The sequence below is a fragment of the Antechinus flavipes genome, chromosome 1, assembly GCF_016432865.1.
Source record: "Antechinus flavipes isolate AdamAnt ecotype Samford, QLD, Australia chromosome 1, AdamAnt_v2, whole genome shotgun sequence".
Taxonomy (NCBI): domain Eukaryota; kingdom Metazoa; phylum Chordata; class Mammalia; order Dasyuromorphia; family Dasyuridae; genus Antechinus; species Antechinus flavipes.
In genome coordinates, this window is record NC_067398.1 from 542,192,234 (window position 1) to 542,214,636 (window position 22,403).

The 22,403-nt window shown below is 36.2% G+C and overlaps 1 protein-coding gene across 2 annotated transcripts in view; it reads right to left on the reverse strand.

Moving 5' to 3' along the window:
- CDKAL1 (CDK5 regulatory subunit associated protein 1 like 1) overlaps positions 1-22,403 on the reverse strand; it is a 647,858-nt gene that overhangs the window by 19,903 nt on the left and 605,552 nt on the right. For both annotated transcript variants that reach the window (XM_051970620.1, XM_051970619.1), the window contains one exon: positions 9,667-9,750. In XM_051970620.1, the coding sequence (XP_051826580.1) occupies positions 9,667-9,750 (84 nt within the window). The remainder of the gene's footprint in view (positions 1-9,666; positions 9,751-22,403) is intronic.

Genomic DNA, 22,403 nt, shown 5'->3' on the forward strand with positions numbered 1-22,403 from the left:
TTTCCTCATCCCTTCAGTTCTTTCCCAGTTCTATTACCTCCACATGGATTAAACTCTTCTACCTTCTCCATCTTCACCCACTCCTTGGTGAACCAATTCAACTCTATAATATCTACTTTCTCATTTTCAAATCCTTTACTCCATTGTTCTATCACAGATCACACTTTCCCAAAATTCAAACCAGATCACTACTATCATTTGCCCTTTTGTTCATATTTATATGCTGCTGAACAGAACTGGAGGAAATCTAGAAACTGCTAATTGGGGGCACTACAAATGTATGTTATATTACACCGTGAGAAGACAATTATTCTATTCTTCTCAAATTAAGTAATTCACTAGCCTATACTCCACAGTAGCTGTACTAAACCATATAACCCTTTCACTCACAGACCTTGCCTCATACTTCAGCGAAGTATTCAGACCATTTGCCAAGAATGCTTTCTTCTCCCCACTTTCTCATTTCATATCACTCACACATCTTCCTCTACTACCTCTAATTTCATTCTGGTTTTAGAAGAAGATTGTCAAAACTAATCTCACTGTAGGGACCCTATCTCCTTCATGTTATTGTTTCTATTATCATCCTCTTTATCTTATCTATTAATTAAACTCTGCTATTAAATCATTCTCTGTAGCCTACTAAATTCTCAAGTCTTCCCCAGCCTTAAAAAAAACAACTAGCCAGGGGCAGCTGGGTGGCTCAGTAGATGGAGCACCAGTCAGGCGGACCTGAATTCAAATCTGGTCTGACACTTCTGGCTGTGTGACTCTAGACAAGTCACTTAACCCTACTTGTCTCAAGCCAAAAACAAAACAAAACAAAACAAAACAAAACAAAACAACAACAACAACCAGCCCATTTGATCCTACAATCTCTACAAACTACAGTCCTAAACCATGAGATAGAAAAATTCTGTAAATGTGAGATTGCAAATTTAGAGATATCCCCACTCCAAATGTTCATAGGGACTATTTTATGACCAGCCTGTGGTAGTACCATCTGAGTGCACTAATCTGATGAGCCACATTTGGACACACTGTACCTTGACCCCAACGTGATGTCACTTTGGTCCTCTCTGAGAGTAAAGGACAACCATCAATTCTACACCTCTCTTCTTCTAAGTTAAACTCGTGAAAAAGTAATTTATGCTAAATGCCTATACTTTCTCTCCATTTATTCTTCTAAATCTGCCAAAACTTTTCTCTCCAAAGTTACCAAAGATTTCTTACTTGCCAAAGCCAATAGCTTTTCCCCTCTTTTTTCTCCCCCTCAATCCTTACTTCTTATGGCCTTTCTGCAGTATCTGACACTTGACCCTCTTTTCTTTTCTGAATACTCTCCACACTTGGTTTTTCTGAATTGTTTGTTCTCCTTCTAATTATTTGACACTACTTCTCAGTTTCTTTTAATGGATCTTCATCCATGTCATGCCTACCAGTTCTGGGTATCCCATAAAGCTCTGTTCTGAGCTCTTTTTCCTGTACTAACTCAGTTTATGATCTCATCTACTCTAACATGTTTAATTATTATCCTTATGTATTATTCTCTGTAAATCTAAAAATCAAATCCTAACATCTCTCTTGGCTCCAGTCTCATGTCATCGATGACTTAATAAATGTCTTGAAATGGATGTCTTGTAAGCAACTGAAGGCAATAATTCATTAGATTGTAAAGCTTTTTGAGGGCAGGAGCTATTACATCTTGCTGTATTCTCATGTTTAGCACACTATCTGGCACAGAGAAGGTTTTTAATAAATGTTAATCAACCTGAAGATAACATGACTATAACAGATTTCATTCCAAGTCCTCTGTATATTTAAGTATAGCCTCCAATAATAGAATGTGAGTTTCTTTAGAGTGAGTATTGTTTTTGTATTCCTAGAACTTAATAAAGTGCCTGATATATTGTGGTAGTAGTTTTGTATCCATTATTATTGTTAGTGTTTATAAAAATAAGATTTTCAAAATATTGTAAATGTATTATTTCATTTGATATTTTTAACACTAGATGCTATTATTAATCACAATTTTCCAGTTGAAGAAACTGAGGCCAACAGATTGCCAAGAGCCACTGGATATTAAATTCCTACAGGTGGACTTGAACTCAAGTCTACCTGATTCCAGGCCCAGCACACTATTTCCTGTGACATCCTGCTTCCTCCATACAGGAAGGACTTTACAAATACTTGTTTACTGACTGACTACTCTTTGAGAGATAGAACAAATGATTTGTAGTGGAAGAAATAATGGATTTGGAGTTGTGAGAGGATTGCATTCAAAGTCTAGTCTTAAGAGCTGTGTTACTTAACTAAGTAACTTAAATTCTCAATGAAATCAACTGAGCTAATCCTAATGAAAAGCTATTTTTACTAGATATCTTTTAGATATCTAGATATTAGATTTAATAGATAGTTTTCAGAAACTGGATGGAGATGGAGGCAGAGCAGGTAAAAGAAGAATTCTCCAAATTGAGACTGGGGCAGATTGCTATTCAGTTTTTTCGTTTTCTCATAAAATCAATTTGATTGTCAGTCCTACAGTCCTACTCTTTAAACAACAGCTTCTTTGAAGTAGGACTTATTTTGGCTAACTCACAGAAATCTGTCAGAAGGATTCTTTCCACCAAAGTGTATGCTAAAAATATTTGTTTACCTTAAAACATTTCCTTCTCTGACTTTACATTTTGCCTATTTTATTGTATTGCTTTTCTAGGTCAGAAGCTACTTAAGTTATTTCAAATAAGTATGTAATATCAACTGACTATACATTAGGTGAATATGCAGAATAAATCTACTAACTCATAAACTGTGATACATATGATACTGTGATTCTAATGACATATTCACCTTTGTATCTCAGCCTATTTTACAATAATTCTGATTCCATTCCTGAAATGTTCAGACATGGGGAAAAAAAGAAACAAGAAGAGGGTCAAGTGTCAGATACTGCAGAAAGGCCATAAGATTAATCAGATCTGCACCAAGTCTATTTGAGGAAGACAACTAGAGCTCAGATTTTCTCCTATATAACCTTATTTTGAGGAATACTGAGGATAATGATGCATAAAAAAAAAAAAAGACCTTTAGCCCTACTCTGGCAGGTTGTAAAGTGAATTATATATCAGAAAAATTAATTAAAATGGTCTTCAATATCTAGAAATTAAATTTTGGATGCAATGGAAGAAGCTATTTATTAATCATATGAGTCTGGGAAATCACTTACCCTTTCTGGGCCTCAGTTTCCTTAAAGGAAAGCTGAGGGGAATAAGGAAAGGAGGCTGAAATGGCTAAATTATTGAATTCTGAAACTGGGTGTAAAGTTTCTTCCTGCTGTAAATCCTTCAGAGTTTACATAATTTAAAAACTCTTGATAGTAAATTTGAAGTTTAATAATCTTTTAGGGTAAGATATTTGCTGCCAAATTCCTGACCTTGTGCCTTGAACTGAATAAACAGCAAAAAAGCTCCTCCTTCCCCTATTATTTAATAATTGGAAAAAGTCCTTCCTCTTTAAATGAAAGGAAACAGTTAATGAGGCATGCCATTGCCTTTAAAATGAAAAAAGTTCCCTGCTGAGACAAAAGCCCAAGAGGGAAAAGAAAGAAGGGGAAGAAAGGAGCAGTAGTAATACAGTCAGCCTTTTCCCTGTGGCTGAGCACCATTCTTGCCTATAAAAGAACACTCTTCTCTGGCATGCATGGAGGAGATCTGGGGATGGTGATGTATCTTCAGGTTAAAACATGAAATGCTGAATCTGCAAGGTCTCTTCCTTCTGAGTGTGCCATACCACAGACTCAATGTGAAATTGAACATACAGCACTCAGGTTGTATTTACTTGAGAACAAGAAGCAAATTCTATCTTTTCTTTTCAGGGTCTCCTTTTGTGCTATGTAGAAGAGTAGACTAAATGACCACCAATGCTGGCTGAAGGGCAGCTACCTAATCTATCACGTGAACTCATAGTAAAAATGAGAAAGTGGTGGTGGTGGTCGCAGTGGTAGTAGTAGCTGTAGAAACAGTGGTAGAGTTGGAATAGAAGTAACGATGACAGTAGTAGTGGTACTAGCAGTAGAAGTGGAGGAACCAGTGGCAGTAGTGGGAGCAACAACAGTAGGAATAGTAGTAATAGAAGAAGTAGTAGTAGCTGTAATGTTCTCTTCTCTAAAACATAAAGTTCTCTGGGAGCAGGTTTCTTGGGGGGCTTCTGGAGGCAGCCTTAGTTTCAGTTCAGTTCAATAATTGCCTCAAATTCAGCCTCAAAGTCCAAATCCTTGATTGTTTCCTTTTAAGTATCATCTCCTTCCTTGGGCCCAGTTAGCTTTCTTAGAGGCCTATCTCTTTCCTTGGTTCCTGCTGCTAGTCCTTTGCCTCTGCCAGCTTCAGCCCCTAGCTCCCTCCGAATCTCCAGTCAGCACAAAGGTGGAAAATGGAATGAATCTGACTCTGCCTCCGAGAGTGGGCTTGTGTCTTAGTGGACTTGTCCTTTAGTGGGCTCCTCCTTATATATGCTCTCTTAAAGGTGTGAATCTTGTGGAACTCTAATAAGTACTAAGTACATTAGTCAACTAGAGAACTGTTAAGTACCATGCTCAATTAGATAATTATTTTTTCTATCAATTCCACCAACTTAGCACCTTGTAAGGATTCTAACATCTCCCGCTTTTTTTGTTTTTAGAACATAAGGTGGTCATGACCTCCCTGACTTCTCAAGGAGGTGAGAACCCCAAAAAAGAAGGTAGTCACGCCCTCCCTGACTGCTCAGGAAGGGAGATGAAAACACTAAAGGAAATAGGAAGTCAAATCAGATTAGCGGGTTTCTGAAGAGGCTCACTTGAAACAGGTACACATAAATCCATCAATATGAGAGGCATTATATATAATTACATAAAATACATAAGCACATAGCAATATAACACAGGCTAGTAATGATGTAACAAATAACATGAATCAACATGAGGAATTATACATGGCCATAAGTCCTAGAAATAGTCCAAAAGGAATCGATTGTCCAGTAGTTCATGTTCCAGGAATCCAATAATTCCTGCAAGCTTTGAAGTCCTGCAATAGTCTCATCTTGTGTTAGGGAATCCAATGATTCCTGCTGATTTTCAAGTCCTGCAAGAGTCTCATTGTCAGCCATGCTCTTTCAGTGTCAGATGTTTCTTAGATCTTCTCCTTTGTTTTGAGGTTTTTCTCCTTTTCTGTCTCTTTCCAGGTGCTCAGTGCCACCCATTTGTTTTCTTCTCCAGTTGTAGGAATACAAGTAAACCCTCTCTCTCTGGCAGTTAACCTATCTAGTCCCTTCTATTTACCACTTTTTAAATCTCTCCTTATCATCTGGCAATTATATTGAAGCTGTTTGCACTGAACACTGCCCTGTTGGTTTAAAAAGCCTGTATTCTCTCCAATTGTTATCCCTTTCTCCCATCTGATGACTTTTTGTCTGACTGATCATGTAAGCCCTTTTTGCCATGTGATTGCTTTTCTGCTGATTGATCACATCAGAGTCCTGACCTTCTAAACACTCTCTGGGTGTAAATTCAGTTGCTATCATGCCCCACCTATCTTTTGTATGATACCTTGGAGCTGGGTCCTGCCTCTCATTTCCCTGAGTCAATCTACATTCTGAGGCCCAGTGGAAGCCTTGGTTGCATTTTGGACATGGGGTTTGGGGTTTTCTCTCACCCTGTCCTCTCACTTTATCTCTGTACCTACAATGGGCTCTCAGATGTCCTAGTTTTCCACACTGAAAACATCGATGATTTTCTCTAGAAGTCCCTGGCCAAGGGGAACCTTGTCTTCCCATGTTCATCATAGTATTATACATAGGTATAATAAGCATTTGTGCCCACTGTGGCATAGCACTTTATGATCTTCTCTAAAGGAGCATCTTTGTCTAGTCCCCATATAATTCTTTTGCAAACCTCATTGGCATTTTCCTTAGCCAGATGTCTGGTCATTATTTCTGTAGCTGCATTTTCTCCAATGGTTCTTATTACATCTGTTTGCAGATGTCCCACAAAATCAGCAAAAGGTTCATTGGGACCTTGCTCTATTTTTGTGAAGGTTTCCCCTCGGTCTTTTCCTGGGAGAGAATCCCAAGCTTTTGTTGCAGCAGCAGCGATCTGTTCATAAACTGTTATGGGGTAATTAATCTGTTCTGAATTCTTTCCATACTGACCTTCACCGGCTAGTTGGTCAAAAGCGATTTGTACATTAACTCCTATTTGCCTATTGCGTTGAGCTTGAATCCTACATAATTCATGACACTCCAAAAGCCACAACAAGTTTTATCCAGGTTCTACACATGTCCTTGTGATGGATTTCCAATAACTAGGAGTTAGGATTTCATAAGCCAAACTATCTAGTAACATCTTAACATAAGACAATGTAGCCCCATAAAGAGTGCAACCCTTTTTCAAATCCTTAATTTTTTCCAAATCAAAAGGAATATATCTTCTCCTTTCTTGACCTGAGGAGTCAAGCTCTTCAATCACAGGGTATGCATTTATTTTTAAATCAGATATATCCTGTCCTTCTCTCTTACCCTTGACCAATGCCTTTTGTAATCTTGTCACAGGCTGCTTAATAGGTAGTTCTGTTTGTGTCACTGCCTCTCCCCTTCTTACTCCACCCATGAAGAGTTAATTGAGGGAAGTAGGTCAGGGGATGTGGAATGACCTAATTTCTCCTGCTGTGAAGTATCACACTCAAAATTGTACTTAACTCCATTCTTATCTGATTCTTCATCCTTTTCACCTAGTTTAGTTGGCTCCTCCCCACTCCTGCTCTTTCGTCTTTTTCCTTATTCTTATTCTAACACTTATATAATTTCTTAAAGCCAGTTGTATTAAATTATATGTATTAAGTGTATTTTTGGAAATTGAGTTTGGATTGGAATTGTAGTACTCAACTGGCTGCTCTCCTACTAATTTCTAATCATCTGGATGCAATTCTTTTTCCTTAGAGAACCAAGAAGATGTGTACTGTACAGTTTCTAAAAGTTCAGTGATCTGCTCCCAAATTATAATCAAATCTTGGCTTTTCATAAGTCTGACAATGCTCTCTAAACATTTTCCTTGAATTGGAAAAGAAGGTTGTTTTCTAAACAAGCTGAAATATTAGTTTAGCCCTTTAACAAAGTTTCCTTGTCTGTTTTTGTACTCACCCTAATTTCTGGGTTGAGGAGACTTTTCCACTGAAATCAGGATTGTGTCTGCCCCACGTTGGGCACCAAAATGTAATGTTCTTCTCTAAAATATAATATTCTCTGGGAGCAGGTTTCTTGGGGGCTTTTGGAGGCAGCTTTAGTTTCAGTTCAGAGTAATAATCACCTCAAATGCAGCCAGGAATTAAAGTCCAAATCCTTTATTGTTCCCTTTTAAGTCTTATCTCCTTCCTTGGGCCTGGTTAGCTTTCTCCTTGGTTCCTTTGCCTCTGCCAGCTTCAGCCCCTAGCTCCCTCCGAATCTCCAGCCAGTACAAAGGTGGAAAATGGAATGAATCTGACTCTGCCTCCGAGAGTGGGCTTGTGTCTTAGTGAACTTGTCCTTTAGTGGGCTCCTCCTTATATATGCTCTCTTAAAAGTGTGAATCTTGTGGAACTCTAATAAGTACTAAGTACATTAGTCAACTAGAGAACTGTTAAGTACCATGCTAAATTAGATAATTATTGTTTCTATCAATTCCACTGACTTAGCACCTTGTAAGAATTCTAACAAGTAGCAGTGTTAATAATGGTAGTACAAGTAATAGTAGTATTAGAAATAGCAGTAACTTATTGTTATTATTATTAGCTACTCCTAGAAGCAGTATGTAGAAAAATTGTACAAAAGGTTATATATTTTTATATATGTACATTACAAAAAGCAATTAGATAAACATCATGTGTATGTAATTTCCACTGAAATGAACCTTTTCTTCTTTTGTCAGTACTTCCCCCAATCTCTACATCCATTTCTTTTTTTTTCTTTTTTTTATTATAGCTTTTTATTTACAAGATATATGTATGGGTAATTTTTCAGCATTGACAATTACAAAATCTTTTGTTCCAACTTTTCCCCTCCTTCCTCCCACCCCCTCCCCCAAATGGCAGGTTGACCAATACATGTTAAATATGTTAAAGAATATGTTAAATACAATATATGAATACATGTCCTAACAGTTATTTTGCTGCACAAGAAGAATTGGACTTTGAAATAATGTACAATTAACCTGTGAAGGAAATAAAAAATGCAGGCAGACAAAAACAGAGGGATGAGAAATGCTATGTAGTGGTTCATAGTCATCTCCCAGAGTTCTTTCACTGGATGTAGCTGGTTCTATTCATTATTGAACAAATGGAGTTGATTTGGTTCATCTCATTGTTGAAGAAAGTCACGTCCATCAGAATTGATCCTAATATAGTATTGTTGTTGAAGGATATAATGATCTCCTGGTCCTCTCATTTCACTCAGCATCAGTTCATGTAAGTCTCTCCAGGCCTTTCTGAAATCATCCTGCTGATCATTTCTTATAGAACAATAACATTGCATAACATTATATACCACAATTTATTTAGCCATTCTCCAATTGATGGGCATCCATTCATTTTCCAGTTTCTGGCCACTACAAAAAGGGCTGCCACAAACATTCTTGCACATACAGGTCCCTTTCCCTTCTTTAAGATCTCTTTGGGATATAAGCCCAGTATCTACATCCATTTCTAAGCTACACCCTGATAGTTATATTCAATTGCTTTATCTCCTCAAAAAGCTCTTTGCATCTCTATATGGTTTATTTTAAATAAAAAAAAATTAAAAAACTCATTATCTGTATCTACTATCAGAGTAGATCATTCTCTATAGTGGGAGAAAAATAGGCATGTATGGAGACTTTATGACCCTGCCTCCTGCCTCCAACTTATTGCTATTCTTAATGTAAAATCTTGTCTAGCTGTTCTTGAATTGATCTACAAAGTAGATCTCCTTTTCTTCTCTGGCTTCTGCCATCAAAGCCAGGGTAGATTCTAGGAGAAGTGGGAAGCAATGCGATGTAATATGAAGGATGCTGGGTATGGAGGCAGAGCACCCAGTTTCAAATTCTGTCTCTATTACTTGCTTATTGCATATCTTTGGGGGAGCCACTTCATCTTCCTGGGCCTTATCTTTAAAATGACAGGTTGGACTACCTGACCTCTAAGGTTCCCTCCAACTCTAAATCTATGATCCTATGATAAAACTGGTAGCTAAAAAGGAAATGATAAGAAATCTTAGCTATTTAGGCTCACTTTCATCCTTAAGTCACTTATGAAGACCCTCCTTATCTATGGGACACTTTTTAATAAGTTTTCTCCAGTAAGTTGTATGAATTTTGACAGTACCTCCAATTCTACCTGCCATTCTACATTTACAACTAACTAGTCCCATAGTCAGAGGCTGGTCCTGGTATAAGATAATGTCAATTAAAGTGCACTTAACTATGTAAACTCTGCCATAAACATTTTGGAAGAAGAATAAACCCATAAAGATTTCTATGGCTCGGTCTAGTTGTCTAGAGTCAGTCTTGATGCCATAGGTTTTTTTTTCTTCCACTGATTTTATGTGAATGATTTCAGTTTCATTACTTATTATTTTTGTTTGGGGAAAGCTCAGATCTATAGCAAATTTTACTGTAAGGCTTATTACCTGCTCATAGAATTGATTGTGTGCAACATAAAACTTGGAATCAAAGGATTCTTCTGTTACTAGTACTTGCTGTCTTTCACCAATCTGTAGGGAGAAGAAAAAAAAATAAGAGAAAAGGAAGAAGGGAAGGAAATAAGCATTAAGTGTCTCCTGTATAGTGTGCTAAGAGCTGTACAAATATCATATTATTTGATCCTCACAACAACCCTGAAAGATAAGTGATATTATCATCCTTATTTTACAGATGGGAAAATTGAGGCCAACAGAGATGATGTGATTTGCTCAGGGTTATCCTATTAAGTGTCTGAGGCTGCATTTGAATACAGGTCTTCCTGACTCCACATCCAGTACTCTATCCCCTGTACTATATAGCTGCTTCAGGAAAGATAGCAATAGTTCTTGCAAACTCCAAATATAAATTATTAATAAAATAAACTTTTAATTAATTTGATCCAATTCAACAAGCATTTATCAAGTGCCTACTATGTGCTTAATAATACCCTTTCTGCTTGAATTTAAGGCAGGCTAAAGTTATTATAATGCTAATTGTTTCAACTGCTGAAACAAGGATAGATAGCCTTGTACCCATTCAACTGTCCCATGAGAAGTGAGAAGTATGATATGATAATTTAAAAATTAGAATAACTGGAAAGTTATCATTTTATTACATGATTGATCAGAAAACCTGATCTTAATTCCTCTCTCAGCAAAGATAATGAACTCCTAAGATAAAAAAACAAAATTCATCCAAACATTTTTTTTCCTTGTAATTAAGTTGCAAAATCAACTAGAACAAGATGCTTTCAGTCCAAATTTGTAGAAATATTTTGGCAATAAGAGTGGTAATAAATATTTGAATGTTGAAAAATGTCTGCAACTAGTAGCAGATTAAGTACTTGCATTTAAACACTTTATGTATTGCATATATTTTCCAGTCTTGCTCAATTATTTCCAAAGTTATTTTCATCTTCTAATGTACCTCTGCACCAATCATCTATTTTTGTCATATATTTTTGTGGCAGGCAAATAATAATTTCTCATGTGATCTCGGAACTTTAAAAGTTTGAAGATGTCAAAATACAGGATTAAGCTTCAATGCTAGATCAAAGAAACAGTGAAACTGAAATTTATGACTTTTATAGCTATAATGTAAATTCTATTTTAAAAAAACTGACTCAAGAAATCTCTCTATACTAAAAATCATTATCATTTCCAAGTTTATCCCACTATGAAAAGTATCCTTTAAAGTATCAGTTATTATTATTATTTTTTTTTATGATACTGCCAAAATTTTTAACACAGTAAAACCAACTTTACTATTTGGTTGTAGAAAGAATTCAATTTGGCTTCATTGCTTGAGAAACTCAATCCCTCAAAATTAAATCAGGTTATCATGATGACTGAATAAAATAAAATACTTTTTCTATTTATATAGAGACTTGTCAACATGTTTTGGCTACAGACATTTAGGAAATGTAAACACAGCTATACTAAAGACCTTTCACTATAAAAACACAAACCAAATCAAACAAACCAAAACCAAACCAAAACAACCACCAAAAAGCCCCCAAATCTAAAAAACAAAACAAAACAAAAACCAATTCTATAAAAGCCAAATTACCAAACTCAAAAAAAAAAAAAATTTCCTGATTGGAGGGATGGCCTTTAGACAAAGATTGCAAGGTCTTGTAGATGACAGTTACAAGAGGCTTATCCATGAAAGATAACAAGAGTTAAGCATTAGTTGTTCAAAAATCAAGATGCAGACAAAACTTTTTTCAACTTTCTGTTGGTGCTTCAATGACTATGCTCATGAAATATATTGGGTGAGCCTGGATTGTATTGAAGCATATCTCTGTGAGAGAAAACTCAATGTTTGTACACAGTTCACAGTATGAACTGCTTATAACTTAGGATAAGTACCTGTCAATGGTTCTTGAAGAAGCCTGCAATTATACTTCAGCTAACATTATTAAGTTTTCAGAAAGTTAATCTAATATAATAGGAAATTGTAGAATATTAAGGAGTTAAGTTGCTTTCTTCTCAGTAATAGAATTAATACAGGTGGGTAGCTATACATATTTAACAATTCATATAATATGTATTGAATGTAGTGCTAATAGTGATAGCAATAGATGATGTCTGCATTTTTATATTGTAAGGGAGAGTATACCTGTTTCCCAAGAATACTAAGTCATGCTAAGTAGATAGGTGTGATTTATGATAATTCTTATCCTAAATAATTTGTCTTGTGAAATGTGGAAGGCTATAGATGACTGCCTCCTTGTAGTTCTATTAGTGTTGTGCAATAGTTCCCTTTTAATGTCCTGACCCAGTTTCCCTAATTGTCCTATTCAGTTACTCTGCCTCAGTTTATAACCATTCCCTCTTAATGTTAGGATAAAGGTCTTATATCTTAGACCTTAGGCAGTGGTTCTCAAAGTATATGGTCTAGAGAATCCTGGGGATCTCTGAAACCCTTTTAGAGGGTCTACAAATTCAAAAATAGTTTTTATTTCCAATATGGTAAATGTCTATAAATATAACCCAGATAAACAAAAACGCTTTGGAGAGATCCTCAATAATTTTTAATAGGATAAAGATACTGAAAACAAAAGTTTGAGAACCACTGCCTTAAGCTATAATAATTCCCTCATAATGTTTGATGGGATAAAGGTCTTTATCCATTTTAGACATCATTAGAATATCAGGAGCCTCTCCAGTACCTGCCTCCATTATATCATCCTCATCCTAGGTGCCTCTCCCCATTAGGTCATCTCCATCCAGGTATCTCCCCCATTATGTCATTGTTTTTGTTACCCTATAAAAGAATCTTACATCTGACATTCGCGGCTGGATTCTTGGAGAGGATAGTCTCATTCAACCCTGGGACCAAACCATGGACCCATTTGGTCTCAGTAAATCTCTCCAATTCAAATAAATTATTAAATTGTTCTCTAATCTCTATCTTGCTCAGTTTCTCTGGCATTACATTTTGGAGCTCCCCAGCAAGATGCTGGAAAATGAGCATGATTAGAGATAAGAGACTTTTGGGTCTCTGCCTTGGGTGTTAGGGTACGTGTGGATCTGAATTCTTGGTCTGGAGAGGTCAGCCCCCCTGGATTTTTTTTCCCAGAGCTTCCAGGAAAGAGCAATTTCCAGCCCCAACAGCCTGATGGGAGACACCCCCATTTCAGCCACAGGAGAGTAAGTCTGTCTGGGTACCTTTTGGGGTACCCTCTGGTTAAGTCTTAAGACCTGTTCTGTTCTGTTCTGTATGCTAGCATCTGGATTCCCAGAATTATGAAATGCTGATGAGCATGAATTCTGGGAGTAGGGTCTTCTGGATGCAGGGAACCCACCTGAATGTATCCTAAGACACATCTGGTTGTTTGCCAGTTGGCACAACTCTGGGCATTCCAGAGTATAAATCTGGGTGTCTTTTTCTAAGACACCATCCAGCTTAACAAAAAAAAAAAAAAAGGGGGGGGGCTCAGTTTGGATTATGGGAAGGAAGATTCTGGAGCTGACAACTTCCCTCAGGGATATTCTTTCCAGATAGCCCCTGGTCTGTGTGTTAAAGGTTTTGACTGCACAGTCTATGTGTGTTCTGTGTTCTGTGTGATTTATTTGTCCATTTTGTTAATTTAAGAACTCTGTTAAATGTAAGAACAATGATCAAGAAATTTGGGGATTGGTTATTTCAATGTTGCAACTGTACTTAGTATAATTACTTCTGAACTCCAGCTGGAGAAAACATTTGATTAGGAATTTTAGGATGATGCTAAATTTGGGAAATAATTTTACTATTGCCTTTGCAGGCTAGATTTAGTTATCTTTAAGCATAAGATCTTAAAAGAATAGCTTTTTAAAGTGAAGTTTTGTTAACTTGCCTGAAAGGGGTAACATGCCTCTAATTAGGTAAAGTATGTAGCAAAAAAGATCTGACTTTTCTGAAGGCTCCAACTCTGACCAAGTTGAAGCTTGGAAGAAGTCCATTGGGAATAATAGCCATGGGGGGCCAGAGGGAGAGAAAGAAAAACTATGCTGTTTCATTATTTGAAAAATAATAGGAAAAACAGTTTTACATCGTTGGGAATTTAAAGCTGTATTTTGGTTCAGAGTTTGTTATCTATATTATAACATTATATGTTATGCTTTAAATCCAGCTCTGCTGGATACATGGGTTTTATGAAATCCCCTTGGATGGGGTAGGGATCTTTTGTGAAGATTTAAACTTACCCCCCACCCTCTCCCCCCAACACACACACACACACTGTTCTCTGCTACTTCAGGAATGGAGCATGTAGTTAGCCTGGGCTGAAGTTTAGTTTGCCTTCCCTCCCCCCTGGCTCTTTGGAGATGGAGTGGGGGGAAGGGCAGCCATGTGGAAGTCTCTCCTCTCCCCTCCCTCTAAATTGTTCCAGACTTTTTTTTTTTTTTTTTATCAAGTTGTAGCCACCTGGTTCTTGGCTAAAAGGAGCAGAACAAACTGATTTGTATAAATATAAGGTTATGGTAAATATCTGTTTAGGATTTGTCCGAAACTTTGGTTAATGAGATTTGTTATTGGTGGTAAAATTTCTTGGGTTTGCAGTTAATATGTCAGCGCATTTTTTCCTCCTTTAACTGATTTCTATAATCAGAGCAATGGTCAATAAGAAATTGTTAATGCAATTCAATTATGTCATACCTTGCTGTTTCTAATCTAGTTATCTGTAATCATTATATCCTAAATACTTGAGCAAATAAGTACTCAGTCTGGTCATTTATCGGTTACTAGATATTGTGTCTGGATATTCAATTTTTTTTTAAAGGTTTATAACTAATGAGAGTTCACATCTTGTAGCAGTCCTTGTGGACCAGTCTTTCTATTTCAGACTGTTCTAACTTTTCTTTGTTAGATTTAGTCAAATTACAAATATATTGACTTGCTTCTGGGACCTAGATGAGCTTTGATTGTCAGCATGCTACACTATATCCATCCCCCTCCCTGGACTGAGCATCTTTGCCCATTTTCAGCAGGAAGAAGCTTTTGAGAAAACCATAGTCCCTGCTCTTGATGTAATTTGGACTGACATAGGGGAGTGAGAAAGTGTCTGAATTGTTAGAATTTTAACTGTATTATTGTGTTTAAGACTTGGGATAGAAACTGTTAAACTTGTGTAACTATTGCTGTTATGTTTGAGGGATTTTTAATCTGTTATGTATATGTATAGGAATTTCGATTCACTCTTGGGATTTATATGTGGAATGGTTATATGATATTCCTTTCTGTAAGGAAAAAAAGGGGAGGAAGAAATAGGAAATTGGGGAAACTGGTGTATTTTCTTAGGCACTTCTGCCCCACCCCCTATCTTATTATTTTAATTTAATTGGAAGTCCTTTAAGCAGTCCTTATCATTTTTTACTCCTTGCTTAAATTTACTGGACTATGATTTGATGGTTATGCTTTAACCTTGGAACCCTTTATTCTGTTGGAATTGCCCTGGCAGACTCAGTTTTTGGGATTTTTTAGAAACAAGCAGAAATTGGATACCTGTCTTGGGGCTGGCAGTCTCTCTGCAATGTTTCTCCACTCCTGTTACCCCAGGTCATTAATTAGTATTTCAGCATACTTAAAAGGATCTTGTAGTTTATATCAGGCCTCTAAAAGTTTGGGATTTGTCTACCTTGCTCTCACTGTGCATAATCTGCTCAGAAATATGATCCTTTCTGCAGCCCTGTCTATTCCTCTGGGCAGGCACAGGTAGAGCTACTCCCAGCCTCACCTTCTCCCCTGGATCTGGTTGCCCCTCTGAATGGGCAGCACGACTGTCTTGAGCCCTGCTGCTCTGTAAGCAGAGGCCGAGTCATAAAAGAGCACAGACCTAACTCACAGTGAACTGTCCATATATTCCCCAACTGCAGAGGATCTGACATGACTGAAATAAGGAACTTTGTGTATTGCTGATTAACTCTGGGGTTATCAGGGAGAGACTTGTCCTTGCCATAAGTCTTTACACTGTTCTAGCTTTATTTTTGTTTTATTTGGTCTATTTACTTCACATAGGGTTGTTCAAAATTGAGGTAATTCAATGATTTGAATAACCAGAAAAGAGAATGTGGAATGTTGTGCCACAGTTCCCCTTTAATGACTGAGCCAGTTTCCCTAATTGTCCTATTCAGTTACTCTGCCTCAGGTTATAACCATTCCCTCTTAATGTTTGATAGGATAAAGGTCTTATATCTTAGACTTCAGGCTATAATCATTCCTTAATGTTGGTGGGATAAAGGTCTTTTTCCATTTTAGACATCATTAGAATATCAGGAGCCTCTCCAGTACCTCCCATTATGTCATCCTAGGTGCCTCTCCCCATTAGGTCATCCCCATTCAGGTACCTGCCCCATTATGTCACTGTTCTTGTTAGCCTATAAAAGATTCTTGTATCTGACATTTGCAGCTAGATTCTTTGTGAGGATAGTCTCATTCAGCCCTGGGGCCAAACCATGGATCCATTTGGTCCCAGTAAATCTCTCCAATTTAAATAAATTATTAAATTGTTCTCTAATCTCTATCTAGCTCAGTTTCTCTGGCATAACATTAGATGGTAGGAAAATTGTATATAGAGGCAACGATGCTTCTATTTCTAGGAAGGACCTCATCAAATCATCACATCTAACCAACTCCTCATTTTCCAATTTTAAAAAATTCAGACTAAGAGAGATAAAGTACCTTTGTCAACGTCATCTCCTTTCTATATCTCAAAATGTACTGTTGATAACCATCTCTTTCTGTGTACTTTTCTTCTCACTTGGGATCCCCTTTCCTCCCCTTTCCTCCAATTACACATCTTTTAATAATTAGTTCAAGATTCCTTATCTCCATGAAGCCTTCTATCACCAACATCCTCTAACAACTCAATTTCGTTGGATTCAAAAGCTTCTGAGGTTCCTTCCACCTCTAGGTAGATCATTCTATGACTCTAGTTGTCACTTGCCTCTTAGTCTGTGAAGAGATTTTAATCTTTTAGAGACAATCTTTTAGAAAAAAAAATGTTAGGAAGTAGGACCCAGGGCAAAATACGTAGATAAGCATTTGAAGGTGATTCATCACTAGAAAGGGCCATCCACAAAGGAGGTCCAGGGCAGATCATACTCTTCTCCCAAACTTTCTCCCAATTAATTCAAATTAACATCTAGGGCAGTCTGATGAGTGCATGATAAGGGGAGAGGAATACTAAACTTAATTTAATTCAGTTTAGCAAATGCTGCATGATATAAAACAATCTAGTTTTTTTTTTTTGTTTTGTTTTCTGAGACCAGGTCTCTATATTATCCTGGCAGGAAGTACAGTGGTCATTCAGAATCCTGACATTATTCTGGATCATCCTGGTGTCTTTGAGCTGCTCCATTTCTGACTAGGGTATATTTCTTTCTTTGTATAGCTTCTGATGTCCCACTCCTCTACTGATGATAGATTCAGTATGAATGCTTGATCAATTCCATCAACTGCTTCTCATAACTCTTAAGCTCAAAACATCTACCAGATTTCCCCAGTAGACAGTATTACAAGTATGCAATACCAAGCCTGGCTGATCTAGTAGTCTTAAAGAACATAAAGAAAATATCAGCAGGTTGGGTGGATTATGGAGGATTTATGAGAGAACACAGTTACAAACTGTAAAGGACAATCATGGAGGAGTTGTACTGGAAGTACTGTTCACTCAGATCAAAGTCATTACAAATCCATTTAAAAAAATCCACCAACAAAGATAATTAAGGTATTTTGAAAGGTGTTAGACACACCAAAATAAAAGACCATTCCTGTCCTCAAGGAACTTAAGAAGCTAATTGAGTGGTGGGATGTGACATATATCACTATGTCTAAGATAGTGACTAAGATAAAGTCACTAATCTTTATGACTAAGATAAAGAAAGAATATAGATCAATTCAATTCAATTCAATTCAATCTGTGAGGGACTGAGCTGAATGGGGATACAAATATGAAAACATGAAATAATCACTGTCTTCTGTGCACCTGTGGTCTATTGCTGCAATACCAAATGTAAACAAATACATATACTAGAAAACATACTGTGACAGGAGTAAAGAAGATACCAAGTATTGTATAAGAAAACTGGACTGACCAAACAAGAGCTAGAGAACATTATAAAAGGCAAAATGGACAACTTTGATTACATTAAATTAAAAAGTTTTTGCACAAACAAAACCAACAGAAACAAAATTAAAAGGGAATTACAAAGCTGGGAAAAAAAGATCTTTATAGACAGTGTTTCTGATAAAGGTCTCATTTCTAAAATATATAAAGAACTGTGTCAAATTTATAAGAATGCTCATTTCACTTAGCATCAGTTCATATAAGTCTTTTCAGGCTTTTCTGAAATTAGCCTACTCATTATTTCTTATAGAACAGTAATATTCCATTACATTCATATACTATAATTTATTCAGGCATTCCCCCACTGATGGACATCCACTTAATTTTCAGTTCCTTGTTACTATAAAAAGGACTGCTACAAACATTTTTATACATGTAAGTGCTTTTCCCTCTTTTATGATCTCTTTGGAATATAGGCTTAGTAGTGACACTGCTGAATTGAAGGATATAGACAGTTTTATAGCCCTTTGGGCATAGTTCCAAATTGCTCTCCAGAGTGGCTGAATCATTTTCAACTCCACCAACAATGCATTAGTGTCCCAGTTTCCAAATGAATCTTTCCAGAAACATCATAACCCAAATCCAGAAATTCCTGGTCAAAAAATTTTTATTTCAAAGTGTCTACTAAGCTTTTTTTTTTTGTTTGTTTATATAACAATGCTTTCTAAGTTCTTTATTCCCTAAAAGAGTGGCATCTATCACTTTTAGGGAATAAAGAACTTGGAAAGCACTGTACAAGAATAACTTCCTGGGAAAAAAACAATATAACCTTAATTGAAAAAAAAAAGGATCTTTAATGAAATAAAGTATTTTTAAAAAGTATTTGATTAAAAAGTCAGAGCTTAATAGATACTTTGAAATGTTTTCAAAGGAAACAAGAAACATATAGAAAGGTACACACATTTTATCAATTAGAGGTGGCTGTGTGAGAAAGAATTATATACATGCTTAAATACAGGAAGAAACAAATGTTCTCTCAGATTCCTAAAATAGTCAAAAATTAGAGAAAAAAATTGAATAAGAATGGCAGATGGCCTAGAGTGATTTTGTTCTTTTTGATATTAGGAAAAGAAAATGGGAAGGACTACACTAGGATAAAAAGGAGGAAGAAGGAAATGGAACTCACTATCACATACTAGGGGTGAATAAGGTAAAGAATATGCAAACATGAAAGAAGGAATATGGGAAAACAGGTATCCCTTGGATCTCAGTAACTTCTGAATTGAACAAAGGAAGAGATATATTTACACACACACACACACACCCTGACTAAGAGTATAATGTAGAATAGCTAATAATAATTAACACTTATATAGCACCTTCTATGTGCCAAACAGTGCTAAGTGCTTTATGATTATTGTCTTATTTAGTTCTCGCAACAAATCTAGGAAATAGGTGGGATTATTAATCCCATTTCTCATTGAGGAAATTAGATCTGACAAAAGTAACATGCCCAATGTCACACAGTAAGTGTCTGAGGCTGATTTTGAACTCAGGTCTGATGATGTATCCACTGAACTACCTACCTACTCTATAAATACATAACTCAATACAGAAATAGGATAGAAAGAGGTAGTACAAGGTAAGTAAAGGAGCAGTCACAAGTCAAAAAAAATTTCAGTGCGAGGAGAGGTATGAAGAGAGGATTAAAAAAGTTAAAAAAAAAAAAAAAACCTAAAACAACAACAACAAAAAACCTTGCAATGGAGGGAGGGGAATGGCAAAGAGAAAAAAAAGAAGAAACAGATTGTGTTATTAAAAGACCACGAGTATTAGGCAAACTTTTTTTAATCATCTTATTGATAAGTTAAGAAGAGGAGATAAAATACAAGTGGACAAGATAAATGTAAATATACATTTAACAGTCATAACTGTGGAGATTTGTATATCACATGACCAACAAGAGGAAAGTTTAGACATTTTTTCTGGTCTTCATGTCCTCTCAAATACCACCCAAATAGAAATTATGCATGAAAGAAAACAAGGCCAGCATCTACGGTCTAGGAAACCTGGAGCCCCAAAGAAGGTAAAAAACAAAACAAAAACAAAAGCAATTAACTGATGCTTATTTTGATCTCCCTACAAAAGTCAACCCCAAAATACCAGTTGGCTGGTATCATAAAGTGCTGGTGGTAGTTCAGAGAACTGAGAAACAGAAGGAGTGGGTCAGAATACTAGAATAAGACACTATATATGAGGGGCCTGTCTGGCACTCCATTAAGTCTGAGGGAAAGAGGCTGCCACCCAATGGGGATCAGTTCTGTTTACCTGTAAATCACCTGGGGCAAGGATCTATGTTGGTAAACAGATTTCTCAGGGAAAGAGACTGAGAAGCTCTGAGACTCTTCAATTGGTGTTTTCAGATATGTCTTCAGATTTAGTAAAAGATTTCAAGTGCCTATGAAAAAATACTCCAAAATAAAAGGAAACACTCCAACATGTAATGAGATAGATGCTAGAGGAGAAATTGTTGGAATCCTTACAAACTGCTAACTAATTAGAGTTGATCTAATCTTACAAGAAGATTTTGGCCAGAACCTGAAACAAGGTACTAAGTAGAACTAATTAGTACAATGCTTGTGTTTACACCTTTGTGTTCACACCTCCCTTAAAGCTCTTTGGGCCAGAGAGCACTATGGGAGAAAACCCATAATCCCATTCTCTCAGAAGATTCACATATAAGGCCAATGAGGAGAGAGAGCTATTCCAGAATACATTTTCCACTTGGCTGGCTGGTCTAGAAGAGAGTTCAGCTGGACTGGAGAGGAGCGACTCTGGTGTAGACGGAGAGCACTTTGACAGATTTCAGCGGAATTACACCAGAAGCCCTCTCTCCGAGGCAAGGCAGAATATATTCCACTTGGCTGGCTGGTGGCAGATGAAGAGTCTTCAGAGGATAAAGTTACGAGTGAGAGTTCAGTGGACAACCAGATTCATCTTCATCTCACACCACTGTAGTTGGTGGCTGGGCTCCTGCACTCCCCGCACTGAGACCAAGCTGGTCTGAAAGACTCACCAGAAAGCTAGCCGAGCCCCACGTGAAGGAGACAAGAGATTCATTCCATCTCTGTGCTGGTTGGAGGCTGAAGGACAAAACCCTTGGATTTGGAGACATTCGGAGGGCTCTAAGCTAAACTGGCTGTGTATTGAGAAAAACAACAACTCCAACATTTGAACTCCCAACAAGAAATGGAACCAAAATACCTTATTATTAAGAGATTTAAAAAAGAAAAGAGAATTAGCAGAATTTATGTCCTGTTCAGCAAAAATAATTGGCAGAACAGAAAGGGGAATATTGAGGTTCCCCACTATCTTTAATTTTACTGTCTATTTCTATCTAAAATTTGATTAACTTTTCCTTCAATTATTTAAATATGATCTTGACACTCTGAAAGATCTGAGGAGGAAATAATATGCAATGATAAGTCTCACCAAAGAAACAAAAGAGCAATAGACTGGGAATAAAAGTACCAGGACTGAAGGAAAATTCAGAAGTTAAAAAAACAAAACAAATTATACCAGAAATTGGGATGAATTCCCTTATAAAACAGAAACCTACATCAAAATGGATTAGAAAAAAAATTAAACAACATTGTATATATACAAGAACTATGCTTGAAACATAAAAATTAACAAGGAGCTAAAATGAAGGCCTGGAATAGAATCTGTTATACTTCAGGTGTATTAAAAAGTCAGGGGTAGTAATCATGATTTCAAACTAGACTGTAATAAAAATGGACACAATAAGCATAATTGATACAATAAAATATCTATGTGGTATAAATAGGCAACAAAGATAATACAGCAATATCAATAATTTACATATGCACTGAACAGCATAGTATTTAAATGCTTAAAGGAACATTCATCAAATTGTACACAAAAATAGATAGTAAAACTATAATAGTGGGGAACCCCAAAATATTCCTTTCATGTCTTTTAATTTTAATTTAACAACAACAACAACATATAACACCTATAGCAATAACAGCTCTTTGGTGATACATAATTTTATGCACTGGTAAGGGGGTGAGATTTTTTTTTTTTTAAACGAGCAATAAGGAAAATAACATTTCAGAAACAAGTATAGAAAAGCATTATAGAAATACTAAATATTTATCTATTCTACATGTACTACATTAAAAATTACATTTAAAAAATGACCTTTGAAGAATTAAAAATTAGTTGGAGAATAAATAAATCTAAAGAATTGTAGAATCAAAGGACAAATAAAAGAAACACAAAATTTCATCAAAGAACATGACAATAATGAAAGATATACACAAGAATATGGGATGCAGCTAAAGAAGTTTTAAGGGAAAATTTGTCTCTAAATTTGTATTAGAAAAATAATATTCCATTATATTCATGCATCATGGGTTTAAAAAGTATTTCTTAATTAATAGATACTGTTTTCCATTTCTTTCCTACTATAAAAAATACTACTAAGAATACTTTGGTATAGTTCTCTTTTCTTTTCTTTATCTTTCATTAACTTCTCTGGAGTATATATATGCAAATTTTAATTTATTTCCCTACCATTTTTTTCTTTAGATTTTGTCAAATTTATGTAGA